The sequence below is a fragment of the Prionailurus viverrinus genome, chromosome D1 (assembly GCF_022837055.1).
Source record: "Prionailurus viverrinus isolate Anna chromosome D1, UM_Priviv_1.0, whole genome shotgun sequence".
Taxonomy (NCBI): domain Eukaryota; kingdom Metazoa; phylum Chordata; class Mammalia; order Carnivora; family Felidae; genus Prionailurus; species Prionailurus viverrinus.
This window is the reverse complement of record NC_062570.1, coordinates 22163141-22180053: the sequence shown is the minus strand read 5'-3', so window position 1 is coordinate 22180053 and position 16913 is coordinate 22163141. Positions and strand designations below refer to the sequence as shown.

Genomic DNA, 16913 nt, shown 5'->3' with positions numbered 1-16913 from the left:
AGCCAAAATCTAGAACACTGTCACACCAAATGCTGACAAGGAGGTGGAGCAAAGAGAACCCTCACTGCTAGCAGGAATACAAAATTGCACAGCCAGCTTACTCTTACCATATAATCTGGCAGTCACACTGCTTGGTATTTACCCAAAGGACTTCAAAAGTTATATCCAAACAAAACCTGCACATGGATGTTTATTGCAGCTTTTTTCATAACTGCCAAATCTTGGAAGAAACCAAGATGTCCTTCAGTAGATGAACAGATAAATAAACTGTGATATACCCAGACAATGGAATATTGTTCAGTGGTAAAAAGAAATGAGCTACCAAGCCATGAAAAGACATAGAGAAACTTAAATGCATATTACTAATTGAAAGAAGCAATATGAAAAGGCTACATACTGTATGATCCCAACTACAGGTATCCCCAGATTTTCAAAAGTTTGTGTTATTCCACTTTGCTTTTACAAAAGCCTTACATTAACACCTACTTTCACTAACTGAAAGAAATCTGAAGATTTTTGCTTTTACGAAAAATGAAAACAGTGTTCAGTTTTTGTTTTGCAGTGAACCATCACAGAGGGAGCCGGTACCCTCAGCAGTGAGAGTGGCACCACGAAGCTTCTTCCTTGGGAACTACACTCAGCAATCTCAGCATCAAGCCACCACCGCTGTGAAGGTTAGCATCTGTGATTCATCTTGATTTATTTTGTATATCCATTAGCATGATGTGTTCTAGAGTCAGAAAAGCTTAGGAGAGATTATTTTTTTGGGTCTAGGAACACTCAAAAATTTTTCTGTATCAATTAATGGTAATTGCTTCTTAGCTTTACGCCATTTCAGCTTATGAAAGATCTCGTAGGAATGCTCTACTTTGGGATAGCAAGGGAAACCTGTGTATGACATTCTGAAAACAGCAAAACAGTGGAGACCGTGAAAAGATCAGTGGTTGCCAGAAGTTAGCACGGGAGGGCAGGGCTAGAGGGATGAATGGACAGAGCATCCAGGACTTCCAGGGCAGTAAAACTACTCTGTATGGGGTTATAAAGATAAATACATGCCGTTATACATTTCTCCCGACCCATAAATGTGCAACACCAACAGTGAACCCTAATGTAAACTGTGGACTTTGGGACTTAAGTTCATCATTTGTAACAAATGTGCCACGCTGGTAGAGTATGCTGATAACTGAGGTGGCTCTGAATGTTGGGGGACAAGGAGTATATGAGAAATTGCTGTACCTTCCTCTCAATTTTGCTGTGAACTTAAAACTGCTCCATAAAAATAATTTTAAAAATACACTGGATGGGATTACCAGCAGATTAGATGTTACAGAACCAAATCTGAAAGCATAAATGATAGAAATTATTTCAAATAAAGCGCAGAAAAAAAAAATAATCCAAAAAGAAGCAAATAATCCAATTAAAAATGGATAAAAGCCTTGAACAGATTTTTCTCCAAAGATGATCTGTAAATGTCATCAGGCATAGTAAAAGTTGCTCAACATCGCTAATCATTAGGAAATGCAAACCAAAACCTCAGTGAAATATCACCTCACACCCATCAGAATGGGTACTATCAAAAAAACAAAATAAGTGTTGGCGTGGATGTGAGCAATTGGAACCTTTGTGCACTGTCGGCAGGAATGCAAAATGGAGCAACCACTGTGGAACATAGGATGGACATTCTTCAAAAAATTAAAAATAGAACTACCATAAGATCTAGGAATCCCACTTCTGAGTATATATCTAAAAGAAGTGAAAGCAAAGTATTTGCACATCCATATCTGCAAACCCATATTCACTGTGGCATTAAGAAGCAACACATGTTCATCTACAGATAAATAGCTAAATAAAATGTGCTGTTATATACAACAGAATGTTAATATGATTCAACTTTCAAAAGGAAAGAAATATGGTAACATGGAAATCTTAAGGACATTATGCTAAGTCAAATAAGCCAGTCACAGAAAGACAAATAACATATGATTACACTAATACGAGGATGTAAAGTAGTCAAATTCATAGGAATAGAAAGTAGAATGGTCAATTACCAGAGGCTGTGGGGTGAGGGGGAGTTGTTTAACAGTACAGAGTTTTCTATTTGCAAGATGAAAAAGTTCTGGAGATCTGCTTCATGGCAATGTGAATATAACATTTATTGACACTACTAAACTGTGCACTTTTTAAAAAGCATGTTAAACAGAGCACCTGGGTGGCTCAGTCGGTTGAGCATCTGACTTCAGCTTAGGTCATGATCTCACAGTTCATGGGTTTGAGCCCCACGTTGGGCTTTGTGCTGACAGCTCAGAGCCTGGAACCTGCTTCGGATTCTGTGTCTCCCTCTCTCTGCCCCTCCCCTGCTTGTGCTCTGTCTCTCTCTCAAAAATAAATAAAATGTTAAAAAAAAATTTAAAAAGCATGTCATATAAATAAATGAACAAATAAAAGGGAAAAATGAAACAAAGTTGTTCTTAGACCTACAAAAGCTAAAAGAATTCATTGCCAGCATACCAGCAACTACAAGAAATGTTAAAGGTTGCAAAATAATACTTTATCTTTTTTTTTGCAAAATAATACTTTAGGTTATGTATATAACTATTCTTCTTGTGTCTTTAAATAATAGACTTTAAAAAATAATAATGTAGTTTGTACATAAAAGTAAAATGCATGGGGGCGCCTGGGTGGCTCAGTCAGTTAGGCGTCTGACTTTGGCTCAGGTCATGATCTCACGGTTCATGAGTTCGAGCCCCGTATTGGGCTCTGTGTTGACAGCTCGGAGCCTGGAGCCTGCTTCCTATTCTGTGTCTCCTTCTCTCTCCGGCCCTCCCCCGCTCACACTCTGTCTCTGTATCTCTCAAAAATAAATAAGTGTAAAAAAAAAAAAAAAAAGTAAAATGCATGATAACAATAGGACAAATGTTGGGATAGGAGAAATGGAAGTATAGTCTTGCAAGATTCTTATACTATGATTTTTATACTATATGTATAGTAGTATAATATCATTGGAAAGTAGACTGTAGAAAAGCTAGACATGTATACCACAAACCCTAGAATAACCAATACTATAACAAAAAAAAGTTATAGCTAACATGCAAAGGAGATCAAACAGAATTATAAAAACAAAAAAGTAATTCAAAAGAAGGCAGAAAAAGAAAAAAAATGGGGGGAACAAAAAGCAAATGGCACAAATAGAAAACAAACGGCAATATGATACTCTGATATCAAACCCTGTCAATAATCACATTAAAGGTAAATGATCTGAAACACCCCGATTAAAAGGCAGAAATTGTCAAATCTGACAAAAAGTCAAGAATTAGTTATATGCTGCTGACAAGAAATACACTTTAAACATAAAGGAACAAATTGGTTAAAAAATAAGAGGATGGAAAAAAATACATTGCACTAGCACTAATTAAAAGAAGGCTGAGTGATTATATTAATATCACACAATGTAGATTTCAGAGAAGACAAAATTCTCAGGGATAATGAAGATCACTTCATAATTATGGAGTCAATTCATTAAAGAGACATAACAACCTCAAACATTTATACATCTTATAACAGAACTTCAAAATATATGAAGCAAAGACTGATGGAACTATAAGGAGATGTGACAAATCCACAGAGATTTCAATACTACTGTCTCAATTATTGATGAAGTAAGTAAGCATAAAAATGGCAAGGACGGGGGTGCCTGGGTGGCTCAGTAGGTTAGGTGTCCAACTCCAGATTTCAGCTTGGGTGGTGATCTCAAAGTGGTGAGATCAAGCTCCATGTGGGACTCTGTGCTGAGTGAGGAGCCTGCTTGAGATTCACTCTCTTTCTGCCCCTTCCCCCAGCTCTCTCACACACTCACACACACACTCACACACACACACACACACACACACACACACACACACTCTCTCTCTCTCTCTCTTCCTCTCTCTCTCTCTCTCAAAATAAATAAACATTAAAAAAAAGAGAGAGAAACTTGAAAATCACATATTTGGAAATTTTTTTTAATGTTTATTTTTGAGAGAGAGAGAGACAGGATGTGAGCAGGGGGAGGGGCAGAGAGAGAGGGAGACACGGAATCTGAAGCAGGCTCCATCCAGGCTCCCAGCTGTCAGCACAGAGCCCAACGCAGGGCTCGAACTCACAAACCATGACATCATGACCTCAGCTGAAATCCAACGGATGCTTAACTGACTGAGCCACCCAGGAGCCCCAAATATTTGGAAATTAAATAATACACTTCTAAATAACCCACGATCAAAGAGAAACAAAGGAAACATGAGCAAGTATTTGGAACTGAATGGAAATGAATCCATCAGGTGCTGTTAGAGTAGTGAATTTTTTATATGAGAAAAGAAGAAAGGTATCAAATCAATGACCTACTCTTCTACATTAAGAAAACCCCCCCAAAAAAGGGAAATTAAGCCTAAAGTAAGCAGAAGAGACTAAATAATAAAGATCAAAACAGAAATCAATAAATTGGGGAACAGAAGAGTGAAAAAAAAAATGAAAAAGCTAGGTCTTTGAAAAGTTCTATAAAATTGATATATCTTCAGCCACCTAGATCACACATACAAAAAGAAGAAACAAATTATTAAGATAAAAAATAAGAGGAGCAACAGAAGCAACATCACCACAGATTCTGCAGATAGTAAAAGAATGATAGAAGAACACTAAAGACAATGTTATGCCAAAATATTTAACAACTTAGATGAAATGACAAATTTGTTAAAAGACACAAACTACTAAAACTTACTTAAGAAAATAGAGATAGCCTAAATACCCCTGTATCTATTATCAACAGTGAAAATGTTGTTAATAACCTTTCCACAGAGGTGCCTGGGTGGCTCAGTCGGTTAAGTGGCCGACTTCGGCTCAGGCCATGATCTCGCGGTCTGTGAGTTCTAGCCCGCGTCGGGCTCTGTGCTGACAGCTCAGAGCCTGGAGCCTACTTCAGATTCTGTGTCTCCCTCTCTCTGACCCTCCCCTGTTCATGCTCTCTCCCTGTCTCAAAAATAAATAAACGTTAAAAAAAAATAACCTTTCCACAATGAAAAGTCTAGAGTCAGATGGATTCATTGGCAAATTCTACCAAACATTCAAGATAGAAATAATACCTATTCTGCATAAACTCTTCCAAAACAAAACAAAACAAAACTGGAGAGAATACTTCCCAACCCATTCTATCAGCCTCTGAAATGAAAACTAATCAAAGATATTACAAGGAAAGTATAAGCCAGCATCTCTTAGAACACAGACGTAAATTCTGAACAAAATTCTCAGCAAATCTAATCAAGCAATATATTAAAAGGACTATACAGTGGGGTACCTGGGTGGCTCAGTCAGTTGAGCACCTGACTTTGGCTCAGGTCATGATGTTACGGTTTGTGGGTTCGAACCCTGCGTCAGGCTCTGTGCTGACAGCTGGGAGCCTGGATGGAGCCTGCTTCAGATTCTGTATCTCCCTCTCTCTCTGCTCCTCCCCCACTCACACTCTGTCTCTCTCTCAAAAATAAATAAACATTAAAAAAAAAAAGGATTATATATTATTACCAAGTGAGGTGTACCCCAGAAACACAGGGTTGGTTTAACATTCAACTATCAAACAATGTTATTCCCCATATTAATAAACTAAAAAAGAAAAACTATTATGGTTATCTCACTAGAGAGAAAAAGATTTTTGACGAAATCTAACATCCATGCCTGATAAAAATTCCCAACAAACTAAATGGCATCCATGAAAAAACTACAGCTGACATGACACTTAATGATGAAAGACTAAATGTTTTCCTGAGATCCAGGATTGTCCACTCTGAGCACTTCTATTCAACATTGTACTGAAGGTTCTAGCCAGTATAATCAGCCAAGAAAGAGAAAGAAAAGCCATCCAGCCAGATTTAAAGAAAGAAATACAAGTGTCTTTGAAGATAACACATGATCACCATGTAAATAAATCCAGTGAATAAGTACGCTTATTAATAAGGTTGCAGGATATAAGATCCATACCCAAAAATCAATTGTGCATTTCCACATACTAGCAACAACAGCAAAAAATCGGAAACAAATAAAATAAACACCATTTACAAAGCCATTACCAAACACCACTACAAAAATATGAAATACTTAGGGACAGATATGATAAAAGACGTGAAAGACCTGTACAATAAAAACCATAATTGAGAAAAACTAAAGAAGAGCTAAATAAATGGAACAATATACCTTTGTCACAGGTTGGAAGACTCAGTATCATAACATGTCAATTCTCCCCAAATTATCTATAGATTCAACACAATCAAAAAATCCAAGAAGGCTTTTCGTATGAATTGACAAACTTATTTTAAAATTCATATGGAAATGCAGGGGTGCCTGGATGGCTCAGTTGGTTGAGCATCCGACTTTGGCTCAGGTCATGATTTCACGGTTTGTGGATTTGAGTGCCGCATCAGGCTCTGTGCTGACAGCTCAGAGCCTGGAGCCTGCTTCGGATTCTGTGTCTCCCTCTCTCTCTGTTCCACCCCTGCTCACACTCTGTCTCTGTATGTCTCAAAAATAAACAAAGATTAAAATTCATATGGAAATGCAAAGGGCCTAGACGAGCCAAGACAGCTCTGGGGAAAAAAACCAGAGGGCTATCACTATGTGATTTCAAGCACTGTTATAAAACTACACTAATCAAAACTGCATGGTATTTGTACTTAGACAAATAGATCAGCAGAAAAGAAGAGCAAGTCCAGAAATAAACCAACACATATATGGAAAGCTCATTTTTTAAACACCTTTACTAAGATAAAATTTGAATGCCATACCGCTCACCATCACAGTAATATGAGAACCTGTTCATCTCTCCCAAAAGAAATCTTATATTGGAAAGAAACTCTGTATTCGTTAGCAGTCACTCTACATCCCCTCCTTCCCAAATCTATAGAGACTATAGATTTGCCTGTTCTAGACATTTCATATAACTGGGATCATACAATATGCAGCCTTTGTGACTGGCTTCTTTCACCTGGCATAATGTTTTCAAAGCCCTACATGTTGTAGCCTGAATCAGTGCTTCATTCCTTTTTATTGCTGATATTCCACTGTATAGATATACCACACTTTATTTCTCTATTCATCAGTTTTTGGACACGCGGGCTGCTTCTACTTCCTGGCTATTATGAATAATGCCACCACGAACACGTGTGCAGGTTTCTGTGTGGATGTGCATTTCCAGTTCTCTTGGTTATATATCCAGGAGTGGAGCTGCTGAGTCATATGGTAAGTCTGTTGAACCTTTCGAGGAACTGCTAAACTGTTTTCCAAAAACAACTGTACCAGTTGACATTCCCCACCAACAATGTATGGGAATTCTAATTCCTCCATATTCTTATCAACACTTGTTGGTATTTGCTGTTTTTATAACAGCCATGCTCGTGGGTGTGAGGTTTTGATTTGCATTTCCCAATAACTCTTGAGGTTGAGCATCCTTTTAAGTGCTTATTAGCCATTTGTATGTTTGCCTGGGAGAAATGTCTGTTTAAATCCTTTTTAATTTAATTGGGATTGTCCTTTTATTACTGAGTTGTAAGAGTTCTTTAAATATTCTGAATACAAGTCCCTTATTAGATATATGATTTGCAAATATTTTCTCCCATTCTGTAGCTGTTTTCTACTTTCTTGATGGTTTTAATTTAATGAAGTCCAACTTATTAATTTTCCCTTCCATTTGTTGTACAACTGATTGTTGACATAGGCACAAGGCAATGCAGTGGAGAAAGGATAGCCTTTTTGACAAATTGATATCCACATGCAAAAAATAACTTCACACCATATATGAAAGTGTGAACTCAAACTAAATTACAAATCTAAATATAAAACCTTAAAGTGATCATCTTTCCAGAAGAAAGCAAAAAAAAAAAAAAAAAAAATTATGACCTTGGGTTAGGCAACGATTTCTTAAATATAACACCAAAAACATAATCTACTAAGGAACAAGCTGAAAAACAGGTATTCATCAAAATTTATTCTGCTCTTTAAAAGACAATGTTAAGATAAAAAGACAAACCACGGTATGGGAGAAAATCTTTGCAAAGCATATATCTGATAAAAAAGACTTGTATCTAGATTATACTAAAGAAGTCTTAAAACTCAGTAAGACAACTCAAAAACTTTGGGTTTGAACAGAAATGTTACCAAAAATGATATGCAGATGGCAAATAAATACTTGAAAAGATGCTCAACACCTTCAGATGTATAGGAAATGCAAACTAAAACCACAATGTAATACCATAACACACCTATTCAAATGGTTAAAATAAAAGACTGACTATACCAAATACCAAGTATTGGTGAAGATGTAAAAACTTGAACTCTCTTACACTGCTGGTGGTAAAATTAAATGGCACAACCACTTTGGAAACCAGTATGACAGTTTCTTTAAAAATTTAAATAGAAACTTACCATATGATCCAACCATTCTACTCCCAGCTACACTCCCAAGAGAAAAGGTAACATATTTCCAAAGACTTGTACATGAATGTTCATTGCAGTCTTTTTTCTAGTAGCCCTAAACTGGAAACAACCCAAATGTCCATCAAGCTATGAATGGATGGTGTGGTATATCTATAAAATGGAATACTATTGTACAACAAAAAGGAATCAGTCTTGATACTACAGCAAGGATGAATCTAAAAATAATTATGCTGAGTAAAAGGAGCTGGGCACAAGAGTACATGTTGTAATGAGGCAGTATAGGAAAAATAAGAGGAATCTAATTCCTATGAAGTCACTGGTCTAAGGCCAGTTAAGTTTTCGTATGCTTAAAGACAGATACCTCCTTCTGGGCAAGAGAACAAACAAGCAGTAACAACTGTTAGAGAATAAAGGTTGTTTGAGCAAAAACAAAAGAAACAGTTTACACAGAAGTAACAATTTAGAGTCAGCTTGAGCAAATATTTCTATTTTTCAGGTACCCTAAAGAATGCTGACCATGGAAAAAGGTATCCTATGACTGTCTTGTGACCAAAGAGTGATATCACAAGATAATGATCCAGGGACTGAAGGGCACTTCCTCACTCCTAGTCCCCCTGTCCCTGGGAGGAGTGCCTTTATATGCCATGCATAGTACCCCTTCTGAGCAACATTCCTCTTTCTTGTTGGCTACTTTGTATCCAAGCTATCTCCAAACCAAATATTGACAGAAAGCAATGGTTGGTTGGTTGCCTAGGGAGGTAGAGACAGGGAGCAAAAGAAAAGTGGGACTACCAGGGGCATGAGTAAACTTTTGGGGATGATAATATGGTCACTATCTTGACTATGGTAATGGTTTCATGTATATATATATGTCAAAACATCAAAGTTTGTACTTTAAATATGTGCAGTTAATTGAACATTAATTATATTTATTTTTTTAATCCACCTACAAGTAGAGAGGAAATAAGTAGCTCATGGAAAAAAAAAAGAAAATCTAAGTAATGAGCTTTTGTTAAAAAAATATAACAGATTCAAGACTAAACCTTATATGCTGATAATGTCAACCGCTAAAAATTAATTTGAAACAAAAGAGCTGTTGTTTTCTGAACAGTAGTATGAGGCCAATTCACACCCATACCTCTTCAATAAAGCATGGACTGCTGAAAATTCTGGGCTTCTATCCATTTGTGGCAGGCTATTTACTCCAGGGGAATTATGGCCTTCCTTTTAGTTAGATTAACACAGGCATATACTAAAACCCAGGAAGTTGTCTTACAAAGGCTGAAAGATCAGGCACTGGAAAAGTACAAGAGACTCAGTAGTTGTATTGTATATGGAACTCAAGTCCATCCAGATTCTCACAGCTAATCAAGGCCACCTCTAGTAGAGTGACAAGACTACTTTAAACAAGGATTTTCTTACAACTGTTCTCCCACACTTGCCATTCTTTGCTAAACTAAAACTCTAAGTCTAAATTGAATACTCCTCAAAGAGTATAAAACATAAGCATATCTTTTATAGTATGATTCAAACTCAAATGCAATGAGGTGAGAAATCTCATTATTGCAACTTGGGCAGACAGAGATGTTTTCATATCAGTGAAGATGAAGATAAAGGCACGTAAGGTGGTGTAGTAGCAATACGAGAAAAGGTAATGTGTGTGGAAAGGCCAAGACAGGCACATACTCGTTCACAACTGACTTTAAAATATATGTCAACTTGCTTTCTTAAAACACAATGTGTGAAATAAGCAAGAGAATGACAGGAAAAGATTAAGAGTGCAAAAGTTAAAAGATGAGCCTAAGATCATGAAGGGGCTCTTGGCTAGGGATCTACATTTATAGAGATATTACACCAAAGACAGCCAGTAAAGAGAAGTTGTATTTTGAAGGCATTTATATTTTCTTAGTTCAATAACTCCTTATGTTGTGAAAAAGGCAAGTGGTAAAAGTTAATGTTCAGATAATGAACCAAATTGAGGTTTTCAATGGTAAAATTTAAACGGCTCCAAGTGAATGACAACGGGAAAGATTAGCTACTGGTATAATTCTCAAAACCAATTATCCTCTAAGCCAGAAAACTAAGATCTAAGGAAACATGTCAGCATTGTTTTTCAAATGCTGTCTCTTTAGATCTTGGTAATAAGACAGTTACTAGAAATAACGGAATCAGCCCTCACTCCCACCCCAACTATTCCTCACATCAAACATCTCGTAAGAGTTGTCTAGACTTTCTGGTTCTATTTCCTGACCTCCTCACCTAAACCAATGTAGCTTATAGGCCCATCAATCGCTGCATCAAAACAACTTTCTCCAAAGTCAATGGTAGTGGTGGTTTACAGGTCATTTAATCCATCTAGCACATATATCCTCAATGGGAGCAATATTGTACCCAAGGTAGCAAAAACTGATTTGAGAGAGCAAAAAAAAAGTTACATATTAAAATAGTCTGTGGCCCTCCAAAAAGTCATAGTACCCAAGTAGAAATACAACATACCTAGGCATTCTTCCCTCACTTCTCACGCTGCAACTTCTCCCCAGGTGACTTTATGCATGCCATCTGCTTCAGTTCCCACCCACTAACACCTGTATCTCAAAAGCTACAGCTCATCATACACAGTTCCTCTGAGATTCAAACCTATTTAACTGCCTGCCAATTTGACATCCCCATTTGAATATTTCAAAGGTATTTTCCTGGGGAAAAAATCCACAGCTTTGGTCAGATTCTCAGATTAAGAACTATTGCCATATGGTAATTTCAGAAAGGATCATAAAGTCGAAAATGACAAAGCTAACTTACAAAGTTGACATAAACAGCTATTCTGTAAGTGAGTTCTTATTCTCTGATACCTGTAAGGCCTCTTGTGTAAACAGAACTTTCAGTTGATACACAATAGAAACTAAACTAGGCCAGAAATCAACATGTCAATGTATTGGTTGTTTCCAGAGCACTGAAGCAGGCAATGTAATGTACCTAGCTGTAACACCGAAAGTTATTCTGAAGCTAGTGTCAGACTTGGAGTAAAAGAGAGTAAGAATACAAAACACTGCAAATTGGTCCGTAAACTTGCTATGCTGAGTGTTGGCACAACTAAACAAGTATATAGGTCAACACTGACACTTTGAAAAGAATCCTGAAGATAAAGCAGTATCACAGGCAAACAGCATTTAAAATAGTTTTATCATTCCAACAGTTCAAAAATTCTTGTTGGTCATCCTCCATATTAATAAGGCCACACTACTAACCCTTTACAAAGTTAAACTAAAATACAGACCTGAAACTAAAAATGAGGCCTATCTTTTTGGCTCTATGGTATTTTTCTTCCAGAGCCAGCAATGTGCCAACACCGATATTCTCAAATAAAAGGAATTCTGCTTGTGGATTAAAACACAGGTCTATTTCAGGGGTTAAAGTGGTGCCCTGTTAGAAAAATAACTTCTCAAGGACATGAAAGAAATCTTCCTCTTTGGCACAACAGGATTAAGGTCTAATCTAGCAGGTCTAAATCTTTGCTTGCTGATCCTGTTTTTCTATTCAACCTTTCTGTCTGCTCACTTCCTGATTCTGATAAGTACTCTTCCTTAGTGATTTCTGAAATCATTATTAAAAATAACATAACATTTCCTACTGGATTCTCTAGTTGGATTTCCTTTAAGCACCTCAAACCCAGTATGCCCCAAACTAAACTTATTCTCTCCACATCTACCTCCTTCCAGGCAAATCTGTTTTAGATTTTACCTGGTGACCTAATTCATAAACTTGGGACTTAACCCTGAATTCTCCTCTGACAAAATATTATGGACTCTCTCTTATGCTCTTAAAATTGTCTCCTTCTCTTTGCCTCCTTGGTTCTGGCTTATTTGAAAGGTGGTGTTACAGACTTCAAAGAGGTTGGGTGCCTGAAATCCAATAAATTTGGGACTGAATTCCAGTTCTGCCATTGCTAAGTGTGATCTCAATCTTAGGCAAATTACTTAACCTCATTTTCTCTTCTACGAGATTAAAATAAAAATCAAATTTATCTCATAAGGTTATGGAAACAAGTAAATGAGCTAATGCCTCTAGAACACTCAACACAGTGCTGGGACACATTATAAACACTCAGTGAATGGCAGCTACCACTATCCTGCAGAATTGTATCAATTAAATGAGACCATAATGAATGTAAAGCATTTGACACATAGTAAGGACTTCATATAATAATCCTTTTTAAAAAAACCAATTTCCTCTCTCATCTTCTAAGTGTATTATTTCAATAATCTCCTAACATCTAGTTCTTAATCACCTTATCCATTCTAAATGGCTCCTGCTTTCAGGATAAAATCCAAATCCCTTCTCATGACATACAAAGCTGTTTATGATCTTGTCTTTGTTTTTTAAGACTTACCTCTTGCCATTCTTTTAGCTCCAATCATATGCAACTCAGAAGTGTCATATTTTCTCAAGTCACTGCTTTTACAATGTTATTCCTTTTACCTAAGATTCCCATCTACTCTTTTCTCCAAACCAATTACAATTTTTTTTTAAAGTAAATTTCATGTCCAGTGTGGAGCCCAATGCAGGGCATTTACTCACAACCGAGATCAAGAGTTGAAGGCTTGACTGACTGAGTCACCCAGGCACCTCCAACTACACTTCTGTCTCATACTACTGCTTCTAATCCTTCAAGACTCAGCCCAGGAAGCCTTCTGCTACAAACATACCCCCAATTCTGAGTTCAAAACACAGTTGCTGTACCCCCATATATTCTTGCAATTTTTTATTCTAATGATATTAAAAGAACTATTTTATTTTACTTGAGATTTTTATACTTATGTTGGTAAGAGAAATTAGTCTGTAACGTTGCTTTATTGTAATGCCTTTGTCAGATTGGCAGTGAGATTATACTGGCCTCTATAATTATTTGGGAAGTATTCCCGGTTTTCCATTCTCTGGAATAACGTAAAACTTGGTATTATTTTTCCTTAAATACTTGGCAACTAACATTTATCGAGCAGCTACTGTGCCAGATTGAGCACATTCATATGTTACCTCATTTAATCCTCATGGCAACTTCAGGAATATATACTGCTATTATCCCTTTCCCACACAGCTGGTAGGTAGCAGAGACGGGACCTGAACACATATCTCCACATGCTCTTAACCACATGCTATACTGTCTTGTAATACTTAATATATGGTATTATAACTATGTAATTCATTTGCCTGCTTCCCCATTCATGAGTGAAATCTATCTAGTAAGATCTTTGTGAAGAGTGGGATGATGTGTTTCATTTGTTGCAACCCCTAAGTCTAGCCATCATGTCTACCAATTAATAGATACTCAATAAATTGCTCCTAAATGAATGAATGAAAACATATTATTTGATTCTTAAAACAACTGAATGAGGTGAAGCATTATTATCAATTTCTGTCTAGAAAGAAGATATATGTTTATTTTAGAATGCTGCTAAAGTGGTTTTGCCTTTTTTTTAAAGCTGTTTTGTCTTTCAGTTAAATCATAACTTCCACGCAAAAAAGTCATGCGTGATTTCATTTCTTCAACAAGGAAGAAGCAAAAAATAATAATTTTTAATTGTTTGCAAATGATTGACAACAGATTTAATTTTCTGATACCATCTGTAAGACAGAGACCTTCATATTTTTTCTGGGGTCAAGAGTATAAATCAAAGAAGGAAAAGATTATCCAGTGAGAAAATGGCAATACAACAAAAGCCTTAAGCAGAAAAGCTTTCAAAGAAGGTCAGCATATAGCTAAAGAAGAATTCCCCACTGACTATGCCATGTGGTAGGCATGTCATAAGAAGATTTAGGTTAGACATAAAACATCCACAGCAGGGGTGTCTTGGCTTCAGTTATTTGAACTGAACTAAATTTCTGTTCTTTTGCTTGAAGAGTTGATAAAATGCTTACATACCGGCATTACAGAAATAAAAGGATTTTTGATGTAGATCAGATCATAATTATGGTTAAATGACTAGGTGATAGTAAGACAAATCGAGCCTACACATAAGAATGGACTTCCTGAGAACCAATGTCCTTAGATTCTGAAACTATCATCCAGGAAGATTATATAATTATGGCCCTGATGAACATTAAAAATAGAAAACAATCCTTGAAATATTTAAATAGAATCCTGGCTTAAAGGTTACCCTAGACAACATCATGAGGATTTTTTCAAGCCTCTTCCACCCCAATCCTAAACATGTACAGAAAATTTTTTATTGCAGCAGTTTCTGTCAAGCGGTTTTTAAGACAACAATATTCTAATATATCTTGAGGGGAGAAAAAGCATGTGAGAATACAAACATACTAAAGAACCTATTAAACACCTCAGAGGAAAACCATTCTCACCCATGAATTGCCACATAAAAGTTTCAGAAGTCCTTGTACTCTCTATTACGAAATACACAGGATATTCAGCAGCAAGGGGCCCCTGCAGATATTGTTTAGGCTCTCAAAGTCAAAAATACTAATGATAAAAAATTTGAAAAATTAAGAAACATGGAACAGGAGAAAATTATTTATTTTTAGTATCCAAACACAATTCTCAAACATTTTGGAATGTTTTATTTTAGTCATTCTTTTCATCATCATTGGTTGTGCAAAAAGCTTTGTTTCCATTGGGTCCATGGCTTGGGAAAAGTTCAGGGTGTTTAAGAAGCTGCGCTGGGACAGGAGGCAGAGATTTGGGCAGAAGTTCCAACGACAATCAGGCAAGATCGCCATGAAAACGAAATATTTTCATGTCAAGACAAAATTGCAAGTTTTCCATAATCCACTGCTAAAACAAAGAGGAGAATGGCTTTTAAAAAAAGAAAAGAATTAGTTCCAAAGACAGGGGCATGCAAGAGTGCCTCTCAAAGACCACTGGGCTACTATTTCACTTGGGATTTTACATTTATATTGAGGAGAGAAATTAGTCTGTAATGTTGCTTTCTCGTAATGTCCTTGTCAGGCTAGTATTAACGTTATGCTGGCCTCTACAATTATTCGGGGAGAATTCCCTATTTTCCATTCTCTAGAATAGTTTATGTAAAACTTGGTGTTGTTCTTCCTTTAAATATTTGGCAAGAATCCCCCAGTGAAGACATCTGAGTCTGGACCTGAACATGAATTTTTCTCTTTGGTAAGATTTTTTTCTTAAGCTTATTTATTTATTCTTGAAACACACAGAGAGGGAGGGAAGGAGGGAGGGAGGGAGGGAGGGAGGGAGAGAGAGAGAGAGAGAGAGAGAGAGAGAGAGAGAGAGAGAACAAGCAGGGGAAGGGCAGAGAGAGAAGGAGAGAGAGAATCTGACGCAGGCTTCTCACTGCCAGTGTGGAGCCCGACCCAGGGCTCAAACCCATAAACCATGAGATCATGACCTGAGCCAAAATTAAGAGTCAATATTTAACTGACTCAGCCACCGAGGCACCTCTCTTTTTGGTAAGATTTTTAATAACTGATTTACTGTCTTTAAGTGGTATGGAGTGACTCAGATTTCTATTTCTTCTTGCACTGATATTTTTTATTTTTAAAGGAGTTTCTCTATCATCAAAATGATCCAAATTTTTTAGCATGAAGTTGTTCGTAATGTCCTTTTATATCATTTAATGTCTCTAGGCTCTGTAGTAATGGCTCATTTTTCATTCTAATATTGGTAGTGTTGTCTCTCTTTTCTTTTTTACTGATTAGTAAAAGTGGTATGTGCCTGGAAAAACTAAATTTTCAAAGAACTTTTGGCTTTGTTGGTTTTCTCCATTGTATATTTGTTTTCCATTTCTGGATGATATCTGCTCTTTATGACTTCCTTCCTCTTCTTTGATTTGCTATTTTTTCCTAGCTTCTTAAAGATGGAAAGTTAAAACATTGATTTTTACCCTCTTTACTTTTTCTGATAACTGCAATTAAGGCTCTAATATTCCTTCTAAGCACTGTTTTAGCTGCACCTGACAAGTTTTGATCTGTTACATTTTCATTATTCTCTTCACAGCACTTCCTGATAATTTATATTGTAATTTTATTTTTGACTCAGAATTTCTTTAAAATGTACTGCTCATTGATTTCTAGCTTAACATCACTATAGTCAGAGAACATGTCTGGAAAATAAGCCAGGATACAATCAATCTCGGTAAATGTGCCATGGACACTTAAAAAGAGTATATTCTATCATTATTCAGTGTTTTTATGAATACTTTTATTTTCCTTGAGGAAATATTTAGCAGCAAAAAGGATAGTTTGTAAGGTAGGTGTATGTTTAACTATATAATATACTAAACAGTTTTCCAAAGTGGTTATGCTCTTTTCCACTTTCACTACCAATACATCAGTTGTAACTTGTCTACATCCTTGCCAATATCTGACACTGTTGATATTGTCTACATTGCTGGAAGGGGCCAAGATGGCAGAACAGCATGGAAGTTTTTTTTGCATCTCTCATCCTTGAAATGCAGCCAGATCAACACTAAACCATCTTGCACACC

The 16913-nt window shown here is 36.5% G+C and overlaps 1 protein-coding gene across 8 annotated transcripts in view; it reads right to left on the bottom strand.

Moving 5' to 3' along the window:
- The window catches only part of CCDC15 (coiled-coil domain containing 15), a 100539-nt gene that overhangs the window by 37603 nt on the left and 46023 nt on the right, over positions 1-16913 (bottom strand). Inside the window, exon 15 of one of the 8 annotated variants that reach the window (XR_007144833.1) lies at positions 14967-15229. The exons of 5 other annotated variants lie outside the window; for them this stretch is intronic. Coding sequence is in view for 2 of the 3 variants with exons in the window: in XM_047823396.1 (XP_047679352.1) it covers positions 15193-15232 (40 nt within the window). In the remaining variant the exon portion in view is untranslated. Of the gene's footprint in view, positions 1-14966; positions 15233-16913 lie in introns of those variants that run through there. 2 more of the 8 variants (XM_047823396.1, XM_047823397.1) reach the window with 2 other exon arrangements.